At 45.5% G+C, this 26,018-nt stretch overlaps 1 protein-coding gene across 4 annotated transcripts in view; it reads right to left on the bottom strand.

Annotated features, from left to right (window-relative positions):
- The window catches only part of npas3 (neuronal PAS domain protein 3), a 1,941,601-nt gene that overhangs the window by 963,892 nt on the left and 951,691 nt on the right, over positions 1-26,018 (bottom strand). For all 4 annotated transcript variants that reach the window (XM_072488507.1, XM_072488525.1, XM_072488517.1 and 1 more), the window contains exon 4: positions 4,476-4,558. In XM_072488507.1, the coding sequence (XP_072344608.1) occupies positions 4,476-4,558 (83 nt within the window). The remainder of the gene's footprint in view (positions 1-4,475; positions 4,559-26,018) is intronic.

The raw sequence follows: 26,018 nt of genomic DNA, 5'->3' as shown, positions 1-26,018 counted from the left end.
TGTACCAAGCATTTTTGTAGATTATTGGTTGTAATCTGAAACATTAAACACAACAGCCTTGAGTTTCCTCAGGACCAGCTGCATACCTTGAATGGAAATTTGCTAGTCTTGGGATGTTGGAAGTGAAAAATGGGGCCAGGGCTCAATAAAAAAATAGGTCTCTGCCCCAAATATCATGCAATACAAGTTTCCTGGACAAGATGGAGTGACCAAGGTTCCCTCTGACTCTGCAGACCTGGCAAAGGGTCTGGAAGAATGTCATTATCCTTTGAAGTTCCCACCTCCTGAACCATGATCATATTGAACAATGACAAGAAATTAGCAAGCAGTAAAATGGAGCAGCGTAAGTGGGGTAATGCCCGGAAAGACTTCAGGAGATGTAATCTTGCTTACTTACAATTAGGCCTCTGATAAAGAAACCAATTTCATAAGCTCCACCAAGCCTTTCTGGTCTCACTGACTTGCAATTCAGGAGAATTTCTAGTGTTACATTTTAGACACCCTGGCACCCCACCTCTACCAGGGGACATAAGATGCGCCGATACTAGCGGAGGTACCGACCAGATTTACTGAAGCGCATTGAGCCTACAGATCCCGGAAAGTCAAATTCAAGTCCACTGACCGTTCCCATTCCTATTTCAGGACAGTTATTGGATATTCGGAGAAACAATAATCTGATCATTGAAGCTCAGTTTGAGTTCCTTCAGGACCACTCGGAGCCAGAACTCAATAGAACCTTGATCCAGGTATGGACAAAAGATCTGAATTCTAGAAGTGAGATAAGAGTGACTGCCTTTGGCATCAAGACAGCATTTGTTTGAGTGTGGCAACAAAAATGAAATCAATGGGAATTAAGGGAAAATCTTTCACTGGGTGGAGTTAAACATAATGCAAAGGTTGTGTTTATTGGAGGCTAATCATCTCATTCACAGGGAATTGCTGCAGGACTTCCTCAAAGCAGCATCTTATATCCAACTATCTTCACCTGCTTCATCAATGAGCTGTTTACCATCAAAAGGTATGAAGTGAGGGTGCTTGCTGATGATTGCACAGTATTCAGCTTTATTCAGTCAATGAAATTACATTAAATCAAGTTTGTGATTGCATGCAGCAAGACCTGGTCTATCATGCTCATTGATATAGCCTACAGACCACATTAATAGTGGAAAATAGGTGAAGGAAGAAACATGCAATCAAATTAGCGAATTGATTGAAAAACACAAAAAAAATCATGGGAGATTTCATCTACCCGGATATTAGTTGGATAGAAGAGGTAGGTAAAGGACATTACAAAATGTGTTCCTACAATGTATAAAGGATTTTATTCTAAACTAATATGTGAAAAGCTCATGAAGAGAAGATTCATTATTGGATCTAGTAATGGGGAATGAACTGGAGAAGATAAAATAAATAAAGGTTGAGGAACATCTAGGCAATAGTGACCATAATAGAAAACGCTTTAAGATGATGATAGATGACTTCCGATGATGTCATGTAAGAGTAAGACACACAAAACGTGACTCATGGCAGGGTCTTTGTTTTTGATCCCATTTGCCTATTTTTTCAGGGGATCTTGGTATCCAAACCCTGGTAGTTGATCAGATGGATTCTCGGTCGAAGGAGGCATGTCGAAAGCGTCGACGAAGAAGCCCAATGTGAAGAAATCTCAGGAGGGTAGCCCAAAGAAAGAACTTGAAGGAGAGAAGATGGCTGCCATGCCCATTACATTAGACACATTGACTGTGGCGATGGCGTAGGAGCTGGAAAGAAATTGGCAAATAGATGGATAGGCAGTCCGAGTGCCAGGGCAAGGAGGTAAAGGAATCATTTAAAGCCACTGTTGAGCTTTGGGCCCAATTCATGAACAGCTTGTAAAGACTTTGAATGTAGTAAAAGAGCAAGGTAAGACGTTGAAGGGTGTGGAGGAGGCCTTGTCGCAGCATGAGGATCAGTTTGCCTCACTGGAAGCAGAGTTGCTGCTCGTGGCAGATAGCAACAAAGGCCTAAGGTTGAAAGTGGAGGATCTGGAGAACGGGTCAAGGTGGTTGAAGGTTGAACCTCAGGTGGGGACTGCCGGAGAGCTCAAAGCCAACCGAATATTTTTTGGCGATGTTCTCTTGGCTGGTGGGAGGGGATGAGGAGTTTTCCCAGACGGATTGGATAGAGTTTATTGGGCGTTCAGGCAGAAGCTAAGACCAAACGGATGGTGATTATCTGCTTTCACAGCTATCAAAGGGAGGAGAGGCTCTTGGAGTGGGCGAAAAAGATCAGGAACATTGACTGGGGCGGACACATGGTGTGGATCTATCAGGACATTGGAACTAGGCTGGCGAAGAGACGTGCAGCCTTCAACAAGGCAACGGCAGTGTTTCACAGCCAGGATGTGTGATTTGGGATGCTGTACCTAGCGCGATTGCGGGTTACAAAGGTTTCAAAAGGCTACTTATTCTATACACCAGAGATGCCAGAGGCCTTCATCGGAGAGAAGGAGCTTGGGCCCGTCTGAGTAGGACTGTTTGGGATGGTGTGTATTGGGGTGGGGGGGGGGGGGGGGGTTGTTTATGCAGTGTATCCATGCCTCTTTTTGTTTTGTTTTTGTTCTGTTCGGGGTTGGGGGGTGAGAAGGGGGGATTGCAGTGTTTCTTGGAGGGGGGAGAAGCTTGTTAATGTTGTTGGGATTTGGGCTTGCTGGTGGGGGAGTGGGTCAGGAGGGATAGGGTGGTTGTTGTTTTTGAGGGTAATTGGAGGGGGACACTGGTGGGGGCTACTTTGCAAGTGGTAAGGACGCGCGCCGTCCCTGGGTTCAGCTGCTGCCAACTTCATTCCTTGGATGTTGGCGCAGACATAATGATCGGCGGCGTGCACACCGGCCAGTCCTGCTCCCCTGTTCGGGAGCGCCTTGTTGTAACTGAAATGCTATTTGTTTTTTTCCCTTTGTCGTCCGGTTGCTACACGTTTGCACTGGTTTTCGGCCTCTTCTTTTTCCTTGTATAATTTTATTTCCTCATCTCCTCCTCAATAGTCGTCTTTGATAGGATTTACAGACTTTGTGGGGGAAAGGGGTTGTTTCCACGTGCTCACTGAACCGTGAGTTAACCCAGCACTGGCATAAAAGGCCGGTCACTGTACAATCAGCTAGAAAGGAGTGAGGACCCGGTGAGGTGCAACCGGGCCCTGTGTAAATAATGCTGTTGCTAAAAAAACATCTTTCTTTGAATTTGTTGGACTCCCCTCGTCCTTTACTAAAGGCACTGTGGGTCATACCTTTACTTGGTTGGGAACTCAGGAGAAAGAACGATTAAAAAAAGGAGGCTGTGATGGCTGTAAAGCTAATTATGGATAGACAGGCAAACACCACAGGTAATGATCGAGAAACGTCCGAAATCTTATAATTATTTTGCCAATCATTTACTTAACTGTGAGATGTAGCAATCTGAATCTCACCCACTGTGAATGCAGCAGGCCACCACGATGTGGGAGACCCGCCAGGAGCTATATTGGAGGGCCCTTCCAGAACGGTCCAGGCACCTGAGCCGCATCTTCAGGACGCCGATGCGCCGCTCAATCACGCTCCTGGTTGCAGCATGGGCATCCTTATAGCAGTTCTCCGTATCGGTCTGAGGCCTCCAGATAGACTTCATCAGCCACGATTGAAGCAGATAGCCCCTGTCGCCCAGGAGCCAGCCCCTCAGCTGGGGTGACATCTACTTAAATCCAGTATTTAATGTTGCCCTGGTAGCTCTTTTGTTTCAGGTCACAGCCATTTGAAAAGGTCATTGTTCAGTTTAGAACATAGAACATTTAAAAATGTTAAACATCAGCCTCGAGGAGATAGATAAAAAATATATAGAGTGCGACGCCTTTGCCCCATTACATCACAAGTTCTATGCACCTTGGAATGTTTTACTGTAACAAATGTGCTGAATAAAAAGCAAGTTGTTGTTTCTCTGTTGTTTCATCATCAGAGTTTCTGTACAATTAACAAAAATGTATTCATCAAATATTTATTTAAAAATATGTGGTGACAGACAGCAGGGGCGTCATTCTCCGCTGGCGGGAGTCTCCGTTTTGCCGGCGCCCGGGGGTTTCCCGACAGCGTGGGGCTGCCCCACAATGGGAAACCCCATTGACCGGCCGGTGTTACGGAGACTCCCGCCGGCCGGTCGGGGCAGAAATGTGGCGAGGCGGGTAGGAGAATTTCGCCCCTGATATCAGACATAATGTTTGCAATAAATGTTATGAGAACGCAAAGGTATCCATTCCTTACTAGATAAGAATATTTGTTGTGCTTTAATTAGAAGCTAAGAACTAATAATGGCAGCCAACGTTCAAAATATGCCAGATAAATAGATATTACAAATATTGAATCTAACTCTTTTGATTACCGGTTTTTTACAAAATATCAAATCTCCAACCAATGAATAAACCATTTTCAATGATATGAGTAAATAACTCCAGTTTGTTGTGTCACTTACCTGTAGAATATGGCTTCCCAAATTCCGCTCGAAGATATTAATGGCCACGGAGCTTGGACTCCTCCTGCGTTGTGCTCCTAAAGCTAAATAATAATAAAAATTATATAAGAGGACGAACAGTAATTATTCAAAGGTTTAATCAAACTACTGCTAATATCCCCAGGTAATAGATGTTAATGTTTTTACTTTAATTTTCTGAAACATTTATGAGATATATTTATGTTCACAAATAATGGCAAAATAGGTCAGCAGTATATAAAGTGGATTGCCTTGCTTAATGATCCTGTTGATTTTTTCACTAGAAACACTCCGAATAATCAACCAAATTAATTCAGTGTAGGCAAACAAACTTTGAATTGTATTCGAAATAACTGGATCTGTATTTGACGCAAAATGTAAGTTTTCATCATTCTGAGGTGTCGTGAGAGGGGCATTGCTGAATCTTGGAGTGATCCATCCTAAATTTATTGTCAAACTGGTTGCCATGAAATTGTTGATTCAGCCTTCTAGTCACTCTGCCAATTAATTACATGCAGTTATATAATGGCAAAGTTCAACACCTACCTTGAGTTTTCAGTAATAGTCAATATTCCTGTATAAAATGGCTGAGCTTTTTTAGGATCTGACCGTAATTGTTTGATGAATCAAAGCGACTGGATCATTCCATTCTAATTCTTATTTGAGATAAATCTAAACCTAAATCTAGCACATACTGGGGAATTGCGCGCATGCTGCCTATGATTTACCATATAATCCCTACATTTACCAACACTGTTGCTTCCCATGCCGTTGCCAACTACTGCAGGTGTTTCTCTCTCCCTCCCAGGTAACCTCAACTTCACCATCATTGGATCACTTCCCTCTTACTGGGACCTATCCTTATTACTCTCGGTTGTTCTAAGAGCATTTCTGCTCTGGGTCATGATTCCAAACCACACTCCTGTTGCTGTCCCAGATTCTATGTTCTTCTCTCATTACTATGCCAGGCCCAACTCCACTATCTGACTTACCAGCAGAGTGGGGTGATCCGTGCAGACCAGAAGCAAGAGTTTCAAATATGTAGATGCTCTTGATTAACTATGAGCAACAGTTGAGCACAGAAGGGAAAATAGCATAGCTTCAGCTCGATTCCACTCTTTCCACATCAGATTTGTACTTCAGGGTCCAATCCCATTCATACCCAAGTCGCCTGCTTTTCTCTCTCCAGCACAAGTTCAGAGTGCAGGAGGGAGAAAGATAACCTAGTGGAGTGGTGTAACAAAACACACTCTCCCTCAACGTCAGCAAAACTAAGGAGCTGGTCATTGACTTCAGGAAGCAAAGTATCATACACACCCCTGTCTGCCGAGGTGCAGTTGGTTGACAGCTTCAAATTCCTAGGTGAGGTGTGCACATCACCAACAATCTGTCCTGGTCCACCCACATCAACGCTACGACCACGAAAGCCCAACAGCGCCTATACTTCCTCAGGAAACTAAGGAAATTCGGCATGTCCACATTGACTCTTATCAATTTTTATAGATGCACCATAGAGAGCATCCTATCTGGCTGCATCACAGCCTGGTATGGCAACTGCTCGGCCCAAGACCATTAGAAACTACAGAGAGTCCTGAATACAGCCCAGTCCATCATGCAAACCAGCCATTTACTCTGTCTACACCTCCTGCTGCCTTGGGAAAATGGGCAGCAAAATCAAAGATCCCTCCCACCCGGGTTATTCTCTCTCCCAACCTTTTCCATCGGGCAGGAGATACAAAAGTCTGAGAAGCTTCAAAAACAGCTTCTTCCTCGCTGTTACCAGATCCTGAATGACCCTCTTATGGACTGAACTGATCCACGCATCTTCTCTACTGAGTAGCATTACATTCCATGGGCGGGATTCTCCCATCGGGTGGCTATGTGCTGATGCCGGAGTAAAAACGGGAGTGTTTTGCTCAGGTGTCAGCGCCCGGTCCGGGACCCCATTCTGCGGCCCACAGGGGGCGAGGACGGCGCTGGAGTGGCTTATGCCGCTCCAGCTGCCGATCCCGGCCTGAACCCAGCGCCATGGGGTCCGCGCATGCGAAGTTGGGCCAGCGCCAGCTAGTGCATGTGCAGTGGCCTTCTTCCCCGCGCCGGCCCGACGCCAAATGGCGCAGGGCTACTGAAGCCAGTGCGGTGGAAAGGAGGCCAGGGGGCCTCACCCCCCCCCCCCCCCCCCCCCCCCCGGGGTCGAACCCCTCCTCCCCCCCACAGGCCGCCCCAGTCCCATCGGCTCAGAGGATGTTAGAACTGCGCCGGCGGGACTCGGTTTTTTGATGACGGCCGCTCGGCCCATCCGGGCCGGAGAATCGGCATGCCAGCCTGGGCCGGAGATCCGGGGCCGCGCCGACCAGACCGGCGTCGCTTCTCCGCACTGCGGAGAATTGCGTTCCAGTGTCAGGGTGGCTTGGCGCGATTCGCGCGATGCTGCGCCGATTCGCCAACCGGGTGGGGGGTTGGAGAATTCCACCCCTTATGTTTCACTCAATGTCTATGGGCTGGAATCTTCTATCCCGCCCGCCGCAAGAACGACACGAGCGAGGGGCGGACAATTGATAAGTCCATTGACCTCGGACGGGATTCTCCGGTCACTGGGCGGCCACGGCCAGAAAGTCCCGTCCTATATCTATGTATTTACATTGTGTATTTATCGTATGTCCTATATCTTTCATGCATGGAACGATCTGTCTAGACTGTATGCAGAACAATATTTTTCAATGTACCTCTGTACACGTGACACTAAATCTAAATCAAATCAAAGTTCTGGTAGTTTCAGACATGATAGCAGCAGTAGGACATGGCTTATTTGCACCCGACTTTTGCTTTAGATTGGTGATATGTGCGCTCAATTTGCATAATTAAGCAGCCTGTTTCAGGCAGCAAGATCACATGCCTTTTAACAGGTCCATCCAACTGGTGAACCAAATAGGCCTTGGGCATCAAGGGTGGGCCAACAAAATGTCTTCCCTGCAAGTTGCCCATTTTTCAGGTGCCAAAAGGGTGACTATGAGTTACATTTCCCTTTCTCTATCTCTTGGATATAAATATTAAAAATACAGCCTATCAGAAAATACTAATAATTTCACCATATTTATATTGACACTAAAAGCTTTCCAGAACCATGAGAACATTATCTCTACTTTTTAAAAGTCATTAATTTTTTGCATAGACAAGGTTAAACTTAATGGCTCGCTCCATAAATACATTTTTTTTAAATGTCAAAATCGTTTAAGACTTAATAATTGCTAAGGGTAACAATGAGGTAAAAGAACAAGCAGTTTCTCAAATCACTGCTGGTGACAAGAAAAAGTGGATACTGATATGCATAACTTCAGAACTCTATGCAGGAAATTTTAACAGAGGGAAATGCGTTTTTTCAACAATTGCAAAGTTATTATTTCATTGTTAATATGAGAACATGAGAACTAGGAGCAGGTGTAGGCCATTTGGCCCCTCGAGCCTGCTCCACAATTCAGTAAGATCATGCCTGATATTTTGTGGACTCAGCTCCATTTACCCACCTGCTCACCGCAACCTTTTATTCCTTTACTGCTCAAAATTCTATCTACCTTTGCCTTAAAAACTTTTAACGGGTTGCTTCAACTGCTTCACTGGGCAGGGAATTCCACAGATTCACGACCCTTGGGTGAAGAAGTTCCTCCTCAACTCAGTCCTAAATCTGCTCCCCCTTAGTTCTAGTTTCACCCACCAGTGGAAACAACCTTCCTGCTTCTATCCTTCTATTCATTCTATCTATTATTCCCTTCATAATTTTATATGTTTTTATTAGATCCCCCCTCATTCTTCTAAATTCTAATGAGTATAGTCCCAGTCTACTTGGTCTCTCCTCATAAGCTAATCCTCTCAACTCCGGAATCAACCTAGTGAACTTCCTCTGCACACCCTCCAGTGCCAGTGTATCCTTTCTACAAGCAAGGAGACCAAAACTGTACAAAGTACTCCAGGTGTGGACTCACTAGCACCTTATACAGTTGCAACATAACCTCCCTGTTTTTAAGCTCCATCCCTCTAGCAATGAAGGTCAAAATTCCATTTGCCTTCTTAAGTACTTGCTGCACCTGTCAACCAATTGTTTGCGATTCATGCACAAGGTCACCTCGGTCCCTCTACAGAGCAGGATACTACAATTTTTTACCATTTAAATAAGAGTCCATTTTGCTGTTATTCTTACCAAATAGATGACCTCACATTTATTAACATTGAACTCCATCTGCCAGACCCTTGCCCACAAACTTAAATGATTTATATCCCTTTGCAGAATTTCAGTGTCCTCTGCACACTTGGCTCTACCATTCATCTTAGTGTCATCTGTGAACTTCGACACAACAGACGAGGTCCCCAACTCCAGGTCATCTATGTAAATTGTGAACAATTGCGGACCCAACACTGATCCCTGAGGCACACCATTAGTCACTGATCACAAATCAGAAAGCCACCCGTTTATCCCCACTCTTTGCTTTCTGTCAGTTAGCCAATCCTCTATCCCTGCTAATACATTACCCATAATGCCATGCACCTTTATCTTATGCAGCAGCCTTTTGTGCGGCACCTTGTTGAATGCCTTCTGGAAATCCAGATGCACCACATCCATCGGCCGCTCGTAATGTCCTCAAAGAATTTCACTAAATTAGTCAAACATGACCTGCCTTTCATGTTCCGTCTGCTCAATTGCATAATTTCTATCAATTTCTATTGTTGTATGATGGTTTTACAATTATGCATTTTAACCTCATTGAATCCAATGGATAATATGATTTTCAATTTAAACTAAAATACAATATATATTATGATACATATGAAGATTGGTTGATCGAGAATAAAAATTAACATGGGTAGATGGATTTTTGATTTTTTTTCATATCACAATGTAATTCTCTATTTTCTTGCTAAGTCCACTTGAGCTGAGCACAACTCTTTAACCATATAATGCTTCTAATTTTCCCTATCCTTCAGTCTTGTCAATGTTAAACAGATATTGTGCATGTGTCTTGGAAGATACTTTGAACATCCCATTAACACTAAAGAATACGGGGGAGGAATTAAATGCCGCCACCATCACTGGAGAAGTTGTATAAGACAAACTAATGGGGTTAAAGGCAGATAAGTCCCCTGGTCTTGATGGATTGCATCCTAGGACCCTAAAAGAAGTGGCTACAGAGATAGTGGATGCATTGGTTGTAATTTTCCAAAATCCTTGGATTCTGGAGAAGTACCGGAGGATTGAAAAACTCCCAATGTGACACCCCTATTAAAAATGGGAAGGAGGCAAAAAAGTGGGTAACTGTAGGTCGATTAGCCTGACATCTATTGTCGGAAAGATGTTGAAATCAATTATTAAGGAAGTAATAACAGCACACTTGGAAAATCATAATCTAATGAAGCAGAGTCAGCATGGTTTTATGAAAGGGAAATCGTAGCTGACTAAATAATTTGAGTTTTTCTAGGACGTCTCAACCAGAATCGGTAATGGGGAACCAATAGATGTATTGTGTTTGGAGTTCCAGAAGACGTTTGACAAGGTACCTTACAAAAGGTTAAATCATAAGATAAGAACCCATGGTGTTGGAGGTAGTATATTGGCATGGATAGAGAATTAGCTAATGGGCAGGAAACAGTGAATGGGAATAAGGGGTTCTTTTTCAGGTTGGCAACCTGTAATCAATTGGGTTCCACAAGGATCAGTGCTGGGACTGCAAATGATTATAAGGTATATTTATGACTTGGAGGAAAGAAGTGAATGTACTCCAGCCAAATTTTCAGATGACACAAAAATAGGTGGAAAGACGAGTTGTGAGAGGGATACAGTTTGCAAAGAGATACTGATAGGTTAAGTAAGTGGGCATAGAGTTGCCAAATGGAGTATAATGCAGAAAAATGTTAGGTTGTTCATTTTGGAATGGAGAACAAAAGAATGGAAAGGGGCAGCACGGTAGCATTGTGGATAGCACAATTGCTTCACAGCTCCAGGGTCCCAGGTTCGATTCCGTCTTGGGTCACTGTCTGTGCGGAGTCTGCACATCCTCCCCGTGTGTGCGTGGGTTTCCTCCGGGTGCTCCGGTTTCCTCCCACAGTCCAAAGATGTGCGGGTTAGGTGGATTAGCCATGATAAATTGCCCTTAGTGTCCAAAATTGCCCTTAGTGTCCAAAATTGCCCATAGTGTTGGGTGGGGTTGCTGGGTTATGGGGATAGGGTGGAGGTGTGGACCTTGGGTAGGTTACTCTTTCCAAGAGCCGGTGCAGACTCGATGGGCCGAATGGCCTCCTTCTGCACTGTAAATTCTATGAACAGAGTATTATTTAAATGGGGAAAAATTGCAGAAAGCTGCAACACAAAGGGACTTGGGGATATTTCTGCATGAAACACAAAGCTAGCACACAGGTGCAGCATGTAATCAGGAAGGCTAATGAAATGTTGGCCCTTATTTTAAGGCAATTGGAGTATAAGAGTAGGGAAGTGTTACTACAACTGTACAAGGTACTGGTGAGACTGGTTGCCTTATTTAAGGAAAGATATTATTTCATTGGAGGTTCAGAGAAGATTCACGATGATGATCCCTGGTATGGAGGGATTGTCTTATGAGCAAAGGTTAAACAGGTTGGGATTCTAATCAGTGGAATTTAGAAGAACGAGAGATGATCTCATTGGAACATATAGGATTTTAAGGGGCTTGAGAGGGTAAATGCTGGAGTGGCACAGTGGCTAGCACTGCTATTTCACAGTGCCAGGGGATTGGGTTTGAAACCTTCCCTTAGTGTAAAATCCCTTAGCTGCAGGTACCTAAATTTACCCTTCAGTTCCTCAATACTGGCAAACCTCTCTTCCAGGTACAGGTCCTTCACCTTAATCAGGCCCACTTCTCCCCACTTCCTATACATATCATCTGTGTGTCCGTCCCCCCTCCCGCCCCGGCTCGAATTTGTGGCTTTTGCACAGCACAGCGGCGTCAACACCGACATCCCCTCTAACCTGAAATTCCTCCTCAGCTGGTTCCAGACATTTACTGCCCCTTACCATGCTTCTTCTCCAACATCACTGCATCGCATTTCCCTCCCTTCACCCCCATCCCCCTCCCCCTATGGCCACCTCTCTCAGCCTTCTCTCCCACCTCATTCCCGTTCACCAGTATTATATTCCCGCGTGGCGACTCCTGCCCAAAGGCTCCCCCTACTAACCCACCACCCCTCTCCCAGCCTCACCTCTTTGTTCTACGAAGAAGGCTCCCCACGGACCTCCCGTCCCCACCCAAGCAAAGACACATCTCAAAGCACAGGTCACCTCCCCAAAGTCAAACAACAAGAAAAACACAGCCATTGGCAGCAGGAGGGGGTTGGGTGTGGGGGAGGTGTGTGGGGGGGGGGGGGGGTGGGGAGTGGTGGAGGAGAGGGGGGTCAGCCATCCCCTTACAAACCTTTCATCCCTGCTCTCCATTGTCGACCCAACAAAAAAATCCTCCACCTTGGAGCAAAAGAAAAATGCCCCCACCTCCCTCCAATCCCCACTCTGCCCGTATTCTCCATTGTTCTGGAGTGCCAACACCTCCGTCTCCCAAAAATGTTCAGTTCTCCCCCCAGTTTATGCTCCTTGATAAAGTCTTTGGCCATTTCTGGGGTCTCAAAATAGTCTTCCCGGTCCTCATAAGTCACCCATAGTTTCACAGGGCACAGCAGCCCAAACCTGGTCTGCCGTCGATGCAGCACCGCTTTGGCCCTGTTGACCCCTGCAAGCCGTTTCGCCAGTTCAGCTGCAATGCCCTGGTATATACAGACCTTGTCCCCTCTCATTCGCAGTTCCGCTTCTCCCTGGCCTACTGCAGGATCTTCTCTTCACGCACTTGTGGAGTCTCATGATCACCGCCCGCAGCGGCTCCTCAGCTCTTGGCTTTTGCCTCAGAGACCTGTGCGCTCTGTCCACCTCCGGGGCCTCTTTGAAACATCTTTGAAAGTACCTGGTGGCACTCGTACCTTCCACTCCTTCAGGCAGGCCAATTATTCGCAGATTCTACCTTCTCGACCTGTTTCCCTGCTGCTCCACCTTTGCTCTCAGCATCTTGTAAAGGTCTCCTAAGAGCCCCACCTCCGCCTCCAGGGCCACCACTTTACCGCTGTGTTCAGAGATCACCCTCTCCATCACTCAGATATGCGACTCCTGTGCCTCCAGACATTTTTCCACCGTCTTCAGGGGTGCCACTGCCCCTTCAAAGTCCTTTGATCTATCTGCCTGCATCTCCTTCCTCTGCTGATGGAACTCTTCCCTGATGAAGGCCGTCAACTGTTCCATCTGGGGCCTTCCAACATGCACTGACCCTTCCCCCTCTGCCATCTTTCCAATAGCTGCTGCAGCACAGGTCTCTTCCAAATCCTTGGTTAGATCTTTCAACTTCTCCTGCTGGGTTTGGTAACCAGCAGACATACCACACCCAGGGGGGAACTTCTCCTCCAACGTTCAGCTACACTTTTCCGTCGAAGTTACACCTGTTATCGGGTAAAAAGAGCTCTTTTCTTCGCCTTCAAGCAGGAGCTGCTCTGTGTGTGACCACTCACAATATGGCCGCCACCGGACGTCTTCCGCATATGTTTCTATGGATGTTGGGTATAATTAAGGCTGAGATAGATAAGATTCGCGATCAGTAAGGGAATCAAAGATTACGGGAAAGGGCAGGAAAGTGGATGTGAGGAATGTCGAATCAGCCACGATCCCATTGAACTACGAAGCAGGCTCAAGGGGCCAAACAGCCTACTCCTGTTCCTACTTCTTATGCTCTTATTATGGTCTTAATGTTGCACTGAGAGAGTCTAACTTCAGTTTTATGTGCTTTTTCTTTGAGAATGAATCTAGCCTCATCTGGGCATCTCTTATACAGATCAGTGAACAGTTAATGAACAGAACTACAGATAAGAGAAAGTTTGAAATAAAATTATCTCCACATATTTATTTGTTTGAAATTAAATATTGTCCTAAAGAAACTTTAGTAAAATGGATGCCAGTCTAATCCAGCTCCTTCTGCATCACTGTTTAATAATTTCAAAGAGAACCGTAATATATTTTGATGTGGGAAACAATTCAATGATAAAAGTCCATGATCCGGTAAATATCACATTGTTGGATTTTTATATTACTAGTCAGAACACAGGGATGGGGAAAAGACAATTTATCTGTCTTGAATGATTCTCTATGATATAGTTTTACTACACAAGACTGTAGCCTTGACATATTTATCGTTTTATGTCATGTTTGCATTCAACATCGGAAAGAAAGCGTTATATGTGTGTATTGGTGAGAAGTAACAATAGAATAGGTAGGACTGATTTGCTTAATCCTCAGGCAATTGAATCGTCTGGGTGCAACACAGGAAAACTAGATGCTGAGGAGTGCTTGCCAAGAAAGTAGCCTGTCTGATATCTCGTGCACTAACTTATTTGGATGAATCAATCTGTGGACTCTATTAGGCTATATGATTCTCCCCACCTTATTTTCCTGCATTCAATAACCTTAGATAGGAAATTGCTGTAGGTGCAGGAACAAGAGGGGGAAAACACATTTAAGACAATGACGCCATTTGCTCCTTCATATCAGTGGTAGCTCTCTGAAAGGATTATTCACTTATTTCCGTTCACCTGCATCTCTGCCGTAATCCATCACTCGAGGACTACGAAACATCTTTCATATCAACCTGAATTTTAAGAGTGGATCACAAGTGGGAAGGAAAGAAAATTCAATGTTAATGACTTAATGCTCATTTAAATAATATTTGCATATGACAGGCAGAGTTTTATCAGCAGCTGTTGGCTGTTGACTTTGCCCTGGGTGGAAAATATTAAGAGTTTCTAGAAACGGGGATTCAGCTCAACATCACCTAATCTCATTTTCCTCTTTTGCTCTCCTGAATTTGCCTGAAGCTGGCAGAATAACCCAAGGAAATTATAGATCAATTCATGTGTGTTCCTATTTGATAAAATCCACAGTTTTGACTCATTGCCAGTGTGCCCTCAAAACCTCTACAATCTGCTGATGCCTTTGGGGCGACACATTTATGTTCTGATCTTATGAAAAATATATTTTGCATTATCAGTACCGTAATTTGCTGCATCCTATACTGAACACATTTGGAACTTGTGGTAACACTTTAAGAGGGTCCTTTAAGAGGGCAGGAGTTATGGTTCATGTGACTAGCTCGGGACCAATGGTGCGGGAGCATGCGAGCCCCAACCAATAGAGAGGGGGGGGGGGGGGGCCCTGGGAGCACAGGTCCGGGCCGTGTGGGCCCCGGAGTTGAAGAGTCAACACCTAACCATCATTGCTCTGTGCCTGTATATAGTTGCCTTTGTCTCCTGTTAATAAACCCCCTTTGCTGTTCCCGGAGGTCTCCAGTATGTTGTCTTGAGCCACAACTTTGGCAATGAGGTAAACAATTCGATTGTTAGTTTCAGCAGTTCAGGATTCAAGGGGGGGAAGGAAGAAGCCTCCAAAGTCAGACGAGAATCGGGGACCATCGATGGTAGCACCCAAAAAGTGAGTTAAAATGCCAATGATCGAAAAGTTAGACACATTCGATGAGAAGGCCGAAGACTAGAGCCAGTACATCAAACGGCTCTGCTATTTCTTCACAGCGAATAAGATAGCAGGAGAAACAAGCAGAAGATGATAATTTTGATCATTTGTGGGCCTCAAAACTACAACCTGATATGAAATCTCACATCCCCGGAGGCAAACTAAATTATTTGAATTCTTTGAAATTTCAAACAACTTTTCTCAAGATGTCCTGCTTAGATATGAGGACAAGTTCCATAATGAGTTAGGCCAGATCAAGAACGTAAAGACCAAAATTTATGCCAACCGAACTTGACAGCTAAGTTTCTTAGGGCCTGGACAGTCCCTTACATGCTGCATCAAAAGGTCGAAGCTGAGCTAAAGCGATTAGAGGAACTGGGAATAATTAAACCAGTGCAATTTTCAGAGTGAGCAGCCCCCATAGTTAGACCGATCAATAAGAATATGTGGGGACTATGATTGAACAATCAACCAAGCTGCCCAGTTGGATAAATATCCCATTCCCTGAATCGAGGACCTCAATGCCAAGCTGGCGGGAGGTCTCACCTACTCCAAGCTGGACCTCAGCCATGCGTACCTGCAGTTGGAATTAAACGAAGAGTCCCCAAAGTTTGCTACAATCAATACATATTAGGGCCGATTTCAGCCCACGAGGCTATCTTTCGGCATTTACTTGATCTGTGCTATTTTCCAGGGTACCACGGAAAACATCCTTCAGGGTATTCCAAAAGTGATGCTCTACCTACACGATGTTTTAGTCACTGTAACCACACACGGAGAACGCGTGTCAATTTTTGGAAGAGGTATTAAATTCAGAGGTACGTGAGTCCGCTTAATGTGAGAAATGTACCTTCTTGGCTACAGAAGCCATGTACTTGGGGTTCCAAGTGGATGCCACAGGTCTACACTGACTCGAAGAAAAAGTCAAAGCCATATGAGAAGTCCCAGCACCCAGGAATGTAGGACACTAATACCATCCCAATAGTAACAGATAATGCAGTGGTAATAGAAAGGGAGGAGCTTAGAACAGTCATCGTCCCATGGGGGAAAAGTACTAAGCAAACTATTGGGATTGAAGGCAGACAAATACCCAGGGCCTGATGGACTACATCCTAGGGTCTTAAAGGAAGTACAGCATGGATAGTGGATCCATCGGTTATAATATTCTAAAATTTCCTGGATGCCAGAAATATTCCAATGGATTGAAAAATGCTCCTATAACACCCTTATTCAAAAAGGGAGGGAGGCAGAATGTAGGAATCAATAGACCAGTTAGTTTAACATTGTCATTGGAAAATTGTTAGAATCCATTATTGAGGAAGTAATAACAGGACATTTCTCGGTGGGCTGGAACATCAGAGGTTGTTCTTGTTAGAGGTCTGCTCATGCTTTAATTATTTTACTTGCCATAAAAAAGTTTGACACAGGTTTCTTTATGATCGCTCTCGTACTATGGGTAGTAAATTATTTTTTGCCTTAATAGTCCCAAACATCTGTAAAGATATCAAACAATGACATTTACCAAGATGTAAGCTTGCGGACCAGAGCTTTTCTCAATTGGGTGAATTCTGAACAAACATTTCCAATGAGAAGGGTGTCACATGATGTAACTGTAGGAGCGGCTGCATTTTCACGAGCTCTGGCTCCACTCATCTTTTAATCACTTATTTTATCTTATTGCGCATTCCATAATTATCTATTGTTTGGGATACATATCTTATGCTATGTCTCTGGGTAATCCTGGTCGGAGTTTGGTGGTGAAAAGCTAAGTGGAATCAGAGAGAATCCTTGTTCGATTGGGGCGGCTGGAGGTAGCTGGGGTGGGGCCCAGCTTGCAGCGGCAGTTTTGCTGACGAACAGTGGTGCCATATGCATCGGGATAACCGCCATTGAGAATACTATTCTGGGTCATAACCTTGGGTCGGTGGTACAGGTTTTTGGTACTCATTTTGATGAACTTCAAAGTATCCTTGAGAGGTTCAACAAAGCACAATGTACCCGATCTTTGAGGCCTGAGGTTGGGTGGAAGCCCGGACCATTGGTCTTATGTTGTCCTGTCCACGATGCTCGTCATGAGGATTTGGAGATAGCCCTGTTGAGTCATGTCCCTGGTCGCCTGGGTGTTGGAGGTGAAGACCCTTTGGTCAATGGAACGTTTGAGAGATCCTGAGCGCTGTTCTACAATCCTGTCATGGCCTTGGCTTTTCCATACGACATAGATGGTGTTCATAAATAGTCCTGGACTTTATTATCTTGTGATTATGCTGTTGATTTCATGTTGTTGTTTTTTCTTCTGACAAAGGTATACGATGCTTGAGCACGAGTGTGAGGGTAATTTGTTATCCTGTTTTAGCAAAATCCATATTTAATCAGTAAAGTGATATGTGTCCAAAGATGTGCAGGTTAGGTGGATTGGCCATGATAAATTACCCTTAGTGTCCAAAATTGCCCTTAGTGTTGGGTGAGGTTACTGGGTTATGGGGATAGAATGGAGGTGTTGACCTTGGGTAGGGTGCTCTTTCCAAGAGCTGGTGCAGACTCGATGGGCCGAATGGCCTCCTTCTGCACTGTACATTCTATGATAATCTATGATAATTTATGTGATTTGTGCACAGTCTCATCTTTTTTAATGTGCTGCAATCCTTGCATCCATGAGAAGGGAGTGCATTTTAGACACCCCTTAACTTGTTTTTAGAGCAAATGAGTGGAGCTATGATGGAGTCTTGAGTAGAGTCACGACAGGTGATGGGTGGATGGTTGGTGTGCTGGTGGGTGGTCGGGCTAGATTGGATTGAGGATAGCCCCCAGTTAGACTTAATTGTGTCTGGTTTTCATTTTGCTTTCTGCTCTTTTTTTGAGAATCTGTACTTGTCTCCTTCCAAACTTGTCTCCTGTGCAGACCATGGAGGGGACTGGGTTCCCCCTGATTCTTTTTGAGGTTAACTGGGGAGGGGCTAGCAGCAGCGCCACGTAAAACACACGGCCTTTACAAAATAAATGGTTGGAGAATTGCCGGGTCCATGGCCGCGCATGCGCACGGCGACGACCTGCAGTGTCGTGCCGTACAACATGGTGCCAGCCACATGCAGACCCAACATGCCAGATATTGTCCCTCTTGACACCCCCTCGCCATCCCCCACCAGTCCCCCCAGCCCTTGCTGAAGCCCCCTGGCCAGCGGCACAGCTCCTGCCCGACTGTGGCAGCACTGGGCACAGTCCACAGCCACCACGCCGAGTTCCTGACCGCTGAGGCCACACATGTCCTGCACCATTGGGAACTCGATCCATCAGGGCAGAGCATCGGGGGAGGGCCTTCAGGTAACGTCCTGAGGCCGTCTCAACGGCGGTGTACTCCCCGATGACACCGTTATGGTGGGTCTGGCACATTCAAAAACAGGCACCGCCCTCGATTTGGTTGTAAAAATGGATTCTCTGCCCGATTGCCGATTACGAAATCAGCGTCTGGGAATAGTGAATCCCACCCATTGTCTCCCAAATGGAGAATTCTGCACCTTGTGTAATCTTTTGAGCTGCGCCTTATCGAATGCCTTCTGGATGTCCAGATATATAACATCTAGAAGATGCCCATTTTCCCCTTGGCTTGTTATATCTTCGAAGAACTCTAGCAAATTTGTCAAACACGATTTACCCTTCATAAAAACATGCTGGCTCTCAGGATTGTGTTTTGACTTTCCAAATGTTCTGTTATTACTTCCTTAATAATAGATTCTAACAACTTCCCAATAACAGATATTAAACTAACTGGTCTATCGCCTCCTCCTTTTTGCCTCCCTTCATTTTGGAGTACCTTTCTTTTCAATCCACTGGAACATTTATCCGCAACCAGGGAATTTTGGAATATTATAACCAATGGATCTACTATCTCCGCTGCCACTTCCTTTGAGACCTTAGGCTGCAGGCCATCAGGCCCTGGAAACGTGTCTGCCTGGTTAAGCAACGTGCTGTTATAAGCTTTGTTTGGTTGGTCGGTTGCTGCACAGTCCTGGGTGTGGGTAGTGAGGTGCAGGACCTGCTGGGTAGTGGATACTGGCATGTGTTGACAGTGTTGACTCCTTTGTCTCAGAGTGTCCTGAACTTAGCTAAGTCCAGAGCTCTGATTGATATCCTTTTGCCCTCATATGCTTGGCACACCCCTTCTCAAAGAAATTTATTAGGGACACCCTCAGAGGTTGAGTTTTTTTTGATGTGCTTGAATATCCTTAGTTTATTGGCTTTTAAGTGTACAAAGGTATGGGGTTGAACCAGATCTTGTGTTGTGGTTGATATTCTGTTGGCCCCTCATGGTTGCGTCATCCCCTTATATTTTTCTCTTCTTCATCCTTGGAAATGGGCGTGTGGGAGTACTGTTGCTCCTGGTAGCTATCCCTTTTTTATCCTGTCTTGTTTAATGTGTTGGGAAGGGCTGACTACACTGGCCATAATCCAAATTACAGCTGCTGGACCTCTCAGTATAGATATGTGGAATGATGACTGTTCTGTACTGTGCCTGAGGTTGGGATTATGTGGCATTGTGTGATATGTGTAAAACATCCTTCTAGAACTGGGGTTCACGCATAATCTTTCTATTTATCTATTTTGTTATGGTGGGGCTTAAGAATCAGTGATTGGCTGCTGCAGGGTACAGATGTTTCTGACATCTGGAGGGAAGGAGTTACAGTATGTCATTGGTGCTTTTGGTGGCGTTGGAGTTGATAGATATGTCCTGGTGAGCACCTAAATATGGCAGGAAACATTTTCCTGAACTCACGTGGCCGTTACGACCAATCATCGCATGGGAAGGTTTGCACCATTTTACCACGTTTTTATGGATTTATTATTCTCTCCCTCGTTCTTTGGTGGTGTGTACAGAGGCACCAAATTGAGTCTAATGATTGTACAGAGCCAATTATATTTCTATGCTCCCATTCCCCTCTGTATCCATAAATGTTGAGACTTTTTCTTGTGCTAAACTGTAATATTCCTGTGGAATTGTTGTAAGGGTCCTTCTTGTTTGTTCCTATTTCTTCCCTTATTTCCCCTTTCTTTTAGTTTTGTCGTTACACTTTTGATCCATGGATAATGGTTTATGAACATTTGTCTTGAAGGCAGTGGCCATTTTAATTCAAGCAGAAGGAAGCCATGGTCTGTGCCTTTAATGCAAGCAGATTTCAGTAGCAGGAGAAATTACTGATGACGCGTTTTGACCTAATTGGCTGATGGCCAATGAATTGGTCTAAAAGGCGGTGTTCAACCCCATAACAGTTGGTGATTGGATCTGTTCCCCCTGAAATGGTTCAGAGACCTAAGGAGCTTTCAGTTCCACGTTGGTAGCTAAGGGAGAAAACCTCCCTTTTTCCCACTCTGCTTTCTCCAGAAATCAGTAAGAAGTTTTCCAACACCAGGTTAAAGTTCAACAGGTTTGTTTCGAATCACTAGCTTTCGGAGCGCAGCTCCTTCCTCAGGTGAATGAGGAACCAAAGGAGCTATGCTCTGAAAGCTAGTGGGCAGCACGGTAGCCTTGTGGATAGCACAATTGCTTCACAGCTCCAGGGTCCCAGGTTCGATTCCAGCTTGGGTCACTGTCTGTGCGGAGTCTGCACATCCTCCCCGTGTGTGCGTGGGTTTCCTCCGGGTGCTCCGGTTTCCTCCCAGAGTCCAAAGATGTGCAGGTTAGGTGGATTGGCCATGATAAATTGCCCTTAGTGTCCAAAATTGCCCTTAGTGTTGGTTGGGGTTACTGGGTTATGGGAATAGGGTGGAGGTGTTGACCTTGGGCAGGGTGCTCTTTCCAAGAGCCGGTGTAGACTCGATGGGCCGAATGGCCTCCTTCTGCACTGTAAATTCTATGATTCTATGATTCAAAACAAACCTGTTGGACTTTAACCTGGTGTTGTAAGACTTCTTACTGTGCCCACCCCTGTCCAACGCTGGCATCTCCACATCATGTTCCCCAGAAATAACCAGTTAATTCTCCTCAGTAGGTCACTATTGGAACCTATTCTCTTTACAGGAAAGGCTGATGCAAGCAGAATCCAGAATCGGATAACAATCTTAGCAGAAAAAGTTGATGCAAGCAGAGACCAGAATCTGAAAACTCTCTGCAGAACAGGCTGATGCGAATCCAGGGACCTCTCCTGGAGAAGCAGTGAGTAAGGTATTGCGAAATGCAAGGAAGATAATTACAGGTTGTAGAGCAGAGGCTTTAATCCACACTTGTACTGTGAAGAAAGTGCACTAAAGAACTCATCTTCTGAAGCAAGGACTTTTGACCTCAATCCTTATCATTTTACCCCTTTCCACCCCTCTGTGTTTTTCTGTGTTGTGTATATGGGTAAAGGGTGAGGCAATTAAAGGGGGAGTCAGATATTAGCTTGTCGTTAAGCAGCTGTATTTACTGTGTATTTCATATTTGCTATAAACAGACAGTAATTGTGTTTAAACTTACAAACCTGGTGACTGTAATTATTGGACAGCGAAGCGCCAAAGGTCTTAGATATTCTTTTATAAGAATTATTGGTTAATTCACTTGTGTTGTGACTCTGGGATGAGTGGGGCTGGAATTGACCGCGCACTAGGCTCGGGTGTCGTAACATTGTGTTATTTGTTAAAATGAAAAATTCAATAAAAATAGTTTAAAAAAAAACTTTTCCACTGAATCAAACAAATACTGCTTTTGAATGATGCAGTTTTATCATCAATAGAATTGGTAGAATAGGGCACAAAATAGGCAATGACTGACAGAAGGTATATTATGATTCTTAAAGTAATGTGCATAAAAATTTGGAACCATGCTTAGTCTATCATAGTCTAAAATAATAACTTCCGAGGTTCCTATTTTTGGTGAAACTTTACGAATTTCCTAGGTGTGAGTACAATGTAAGCTTAGACAAAAATGTCCATGGTTCATGATTAAAGTAATCATGCATGGACAATGGATAGGACAGCTTGACGATAGAATACCCTTTTTAATTCTATGATTTAATATGTTCTTATCTTCAGTACTACCATTTCATTAAGAAGTTTAATGATCAATAGCTAAGGCTCATGACTTGCTGCTTTCTTAAGACCTAATGAAAGCTCTTCATCGCTGTCACTCAGGAAGAGAGAAATAGCACAACATTTGTCAGGTCACGTTACTACAAAATGCAACAAAGTTCTGGTATTATAAATTTAAGTATTAATTTTCTCAACAAACAGAATGTCGGACCATGGAAGTCCACAAATCAAAATTCTGTCAACTACAAATAATCGATTCTGAGTAAAACTGCATCCCTAAAATATCAGGAGGTGAAAATAATTTCTTACACATAGTACTTATTTTTAAAAAAAAATATGTTTTATTGAAATCTTTTCCCCAAACAACAATTTTTCCCCTCTTACAAAGCAAACGCAACAATAACAATACAGAAATTTTTAACAATACGCAAGTAACAAAACCCCTTTATCTTTGACCTAAACTAAACTAAACCCCCCCTCCCTCCCCCCTCCTTCCCCCTGGGTTGCTGCTGCTGGTCATCTGTCTTCCCTCTAACGTTCCCCTAGGTAGTCGAGAAATGGCTGCCACCGCCTGGTGAACCCTTGAGCCGATCCTCTCAGGGCAAACTTTATCTGCTCCAGTTTAATGAACCCCGCCATATCATTTACCCAGGCCTCCAGTCCGGGGGGTTTCGCCTCCTTCCACATGAGTAGGATCCTGCGCCGGGCTACTAGGGACGCAAAGGCCACAACGTCGGCCTCTTTCGCCTCCTGCACTCCCGGCTCTTCCGCAACTCCAAATAGAGCTAACCCCAGCCTGGTTTGACCCGGGCCTTCACCACCCGCGAAATCACACCCGTCACTCCCTTCCAATACCCTTCCAGTGCCGGGCACGTCCAAAACATATGTGCGTGGTTTGCCGGGCTCCCGTCACACCTCCCACATTTGTCCTCCACTCCAAAGAACCTGCTCAATCTTGCTCCCGTTATGTGTGCTCTATGTAGCACCTTAAATTGAATCAGGCTAAGCCTGGCGCATGAGGAAGAGGAATTTACCCTGCTTAGGGCATCAGCCCACATACCCTCCTCTATCTCCTCCCATAGTTCTTCTTCCCACTTTCCTTTTAGTTCGCCCACCGACTCCTCCCCCTCTTCCCTCATCTCTCGGTAAATCTCTGACACCTTGCCCTCTCCGACCCACACCCCTGAAAGCACCCTGTCCTGTATCCCCTGTGTCGGGAGCAACGGAAATTCCCTCACCTGTTGTCTAGTAAACGCCCTCACCTGCATATATCTCAAGAAATTTCCCCGGGGCAACTTATACTTTTCCTCCAATGCTCCCAAACTCGCAAAAGTCCCATCTATAAATAAATCTCCCACCCTCCTAATTCCCAACTGGTACCAGCTCTGAAATCCTCCATCCATTCTTCCTGGGGCGAACCTATGGTTGTTCCTGATTGGGGACCCCACCAGGGCTCCCCGCACCCCTCTCTGTCGCCTCCACTGTCCCCAGATAGTCAATGTTGCCGCCACCACCGGGTTTGTGGTAAACTTTTTAGGTGAGATCGGTAGCGGCGCCGTCACCAGCGCCTCTAAACCCGTCCCTTTACAGGACTTTCTCTCCAGTCTTTTCCACGCCGCTCCCTCACCCTCCATCATCCATTTACGTATCATTGCCACATTGGCGGCCCAATAGTAATCGCCCAAGTTCGGTAGTGCCAATCCTCCTCTGTCCCTACTACGCTGAAGGAACCCCCTCCTTACTCTCGGAACTTTCCCTGCCCACACGAAGCTCGTGATGCTCCTGTCTATTTTATTAAAAAAGGTCTTGGTGATTAGTATAGGGAGACATTGAAATACAAATAAGAACCTCGGGAGGACCATCATCTTAATTGCTTGCACCCTGCCCGCCAGCGATAGAGGCTGCATGTCCCACCCCTTGAAGTCCTCCTCCATTTGTTCCACCAACCGTGTCAGATTAAATCTGTGCAAGGTTCCCCAGCTCCTAGCGATCTGAATCCCCAGGTATCGGAAGTTTCTTTCCACTTTCTTTAGAGGCAAGCCTTCTATCTCTCTACTCTGGTCCCCTGGATGTATCACAAATAATTCACTCTTCCCCATGTTTAGCCTATACCCCGAGAAATCCCCGAACCCCCTCAAAATTCGCATAACCTCTATCATCCCCCCCGCTGGGTCCGACACGTATAACAATAGGTCATCCGCGTATAACGAGACTCGGTGTTCTTCTCCCCCTCTAATCACCCCTCTCCATTTCCTGGAGTCTCTCAACGCCATGGCCAGAGGTTCAATTGCCAACGCGAACAACAATGGAGACAGCGGGCATCCCTGTCTTGTTCCCCTATATAGTCGGAAATACCGTTGGAGCCCCATAAAGAAGTCTAACCCAGCTAATAAACCCGTTCCCAAACCCAAACCTCCTTAACATTTCCCATAAATACTCCCACTCCACCCTATCAAATGCCTTCTCTGCGTCCATTGCCGCCACTATCTCTGCCTCCCCCTCCACTGGGGGCATCATTATCACCCCGAATAGTCGTCGCACGTTAACATTCAGTTGTCTCCCTTTTACGAACCCTGTCTGGTCTTCGTGCACCACCCCCGGGACACAATCCTCTATCCTCGATGCCAGTACCTTTGCCAACAATTTGGCGTCCACGTTCAATAATGAAATGGGTCTATAGGACCCGCACTGCAACGGATCTTTATCCCTCTTCAAAATTAACGATATCGTCGCCTCCGACATCGTCGGGGGTAGGGTCCCCCCTTTCCTGGCCTCATTGAACGTCCTCACCATCAACGGGGCCAACAAGTCCACATATTTTCTGTAATACTCAACCGGGAACCCGTCTGGTCCTGGGGCCTACCCTGCTTCCCAGTCCCTTAATAACCTCGTCCACCCCAATCGGTGCCCCCAGGCCTACCACCCCCCGCTCCTCCACTTTCGGGAACCTCAATTAGTCCAGGAACTGCCGCATCCCCTCCTCTCCCTCTGGGGGTTGAGAGCTATACAGTTCCTCATAGAAGGTCTTGAACACCTCATTTATCTTTCCTGCCCTTCGCACCGTGTCTCCCCTTTCGTCTCTAATTCCTCCTATCTCCCTCGCTGCTGCCCTCTTTCGCAATTGATGAGCCAACAGGCGACTAGCCTTTTCCTCATATTCATACCTCCTCCCCTGTGCCTTCCTCCACAGTATCTCCGCCTTTCTGGTGGTCAGAAGGTCAAATTCCGTCTGGAGTCGGCTCCTCTCCCTGTACAATTCCTCCTCCGGGGTCTCTGCAAATTCCCTATCCACCCTTAAAATCTCCCCCAGTAATCTTTCCCTTTCCTTGGCCTCTGTTTTCCTTTTGTGGGCCCCAATGGAGATCAGCTCTCCTCTGACCACCGCTTTTAGTGCTTCCCATACCACTCCCACAGGGACCTCGCCGTCGTCATTGACCTCCAGGTATCTTTCAATACACCCCCGCACTCTTGCACACACTCCCTCATCCGCCATCAGTCCCACATCTAATCGCCAGAGTGTTCTCTGCTCCCTTTCCTCTCCTAATTCCAGGTCCACCCAATGTGGGGCATGATCCGAAACTGCTATGGCTGAGTACTCAGCTTCTTCCACCCTAGAGATCAACAACCTTCCCAAAACAAAAAAATCTATCCGGGAGTACACTTTATGGACATGGGAGAAGAAGGAAAACTCCCTAGCCCTAGGTCTAAGAAATCGCCATGGATCCACTCCCCCCATTTGGTCCATAAACCCCTTAAGTACCTTGGCCGCTGCCGGCCTTCTTCCGGTCCTTGAGCTGGATCTATCTAGCCCCGGGTCCAGCACCGTATTAAAGTCCCCTCCTAAAATCAAGTTTCCTACCTCCAGGTCCGGTATACGCCCCAGCATCCGTCTCATAAATCCCGCATCGTCCCAGTTTGGGGCATACACATTAACCAACACGACCTCCATTCCCTCC

Source organism: Scyliorhinus torazame, chromosome 2, assembly GCF_047496885.1.
Source record: "Scyliorhinus torazame isolate Kashiwa2021f chromosome 2, sScyTor2.1, whole genome shotgun sequence".
NCBI classification, from domain to species: Eukaryota; Metazoa; Chordata; class Chondrichthyes; order Carcharhiniformes; family Scyliorhinidae; genus Scyliorhinus; species Scyliorhinus torazame.
The sequence above is the reverse complement of the archived record's forward strand: the minus strand, read 5'-3'. Positions and strand labels throughout refer to the sequence as shown.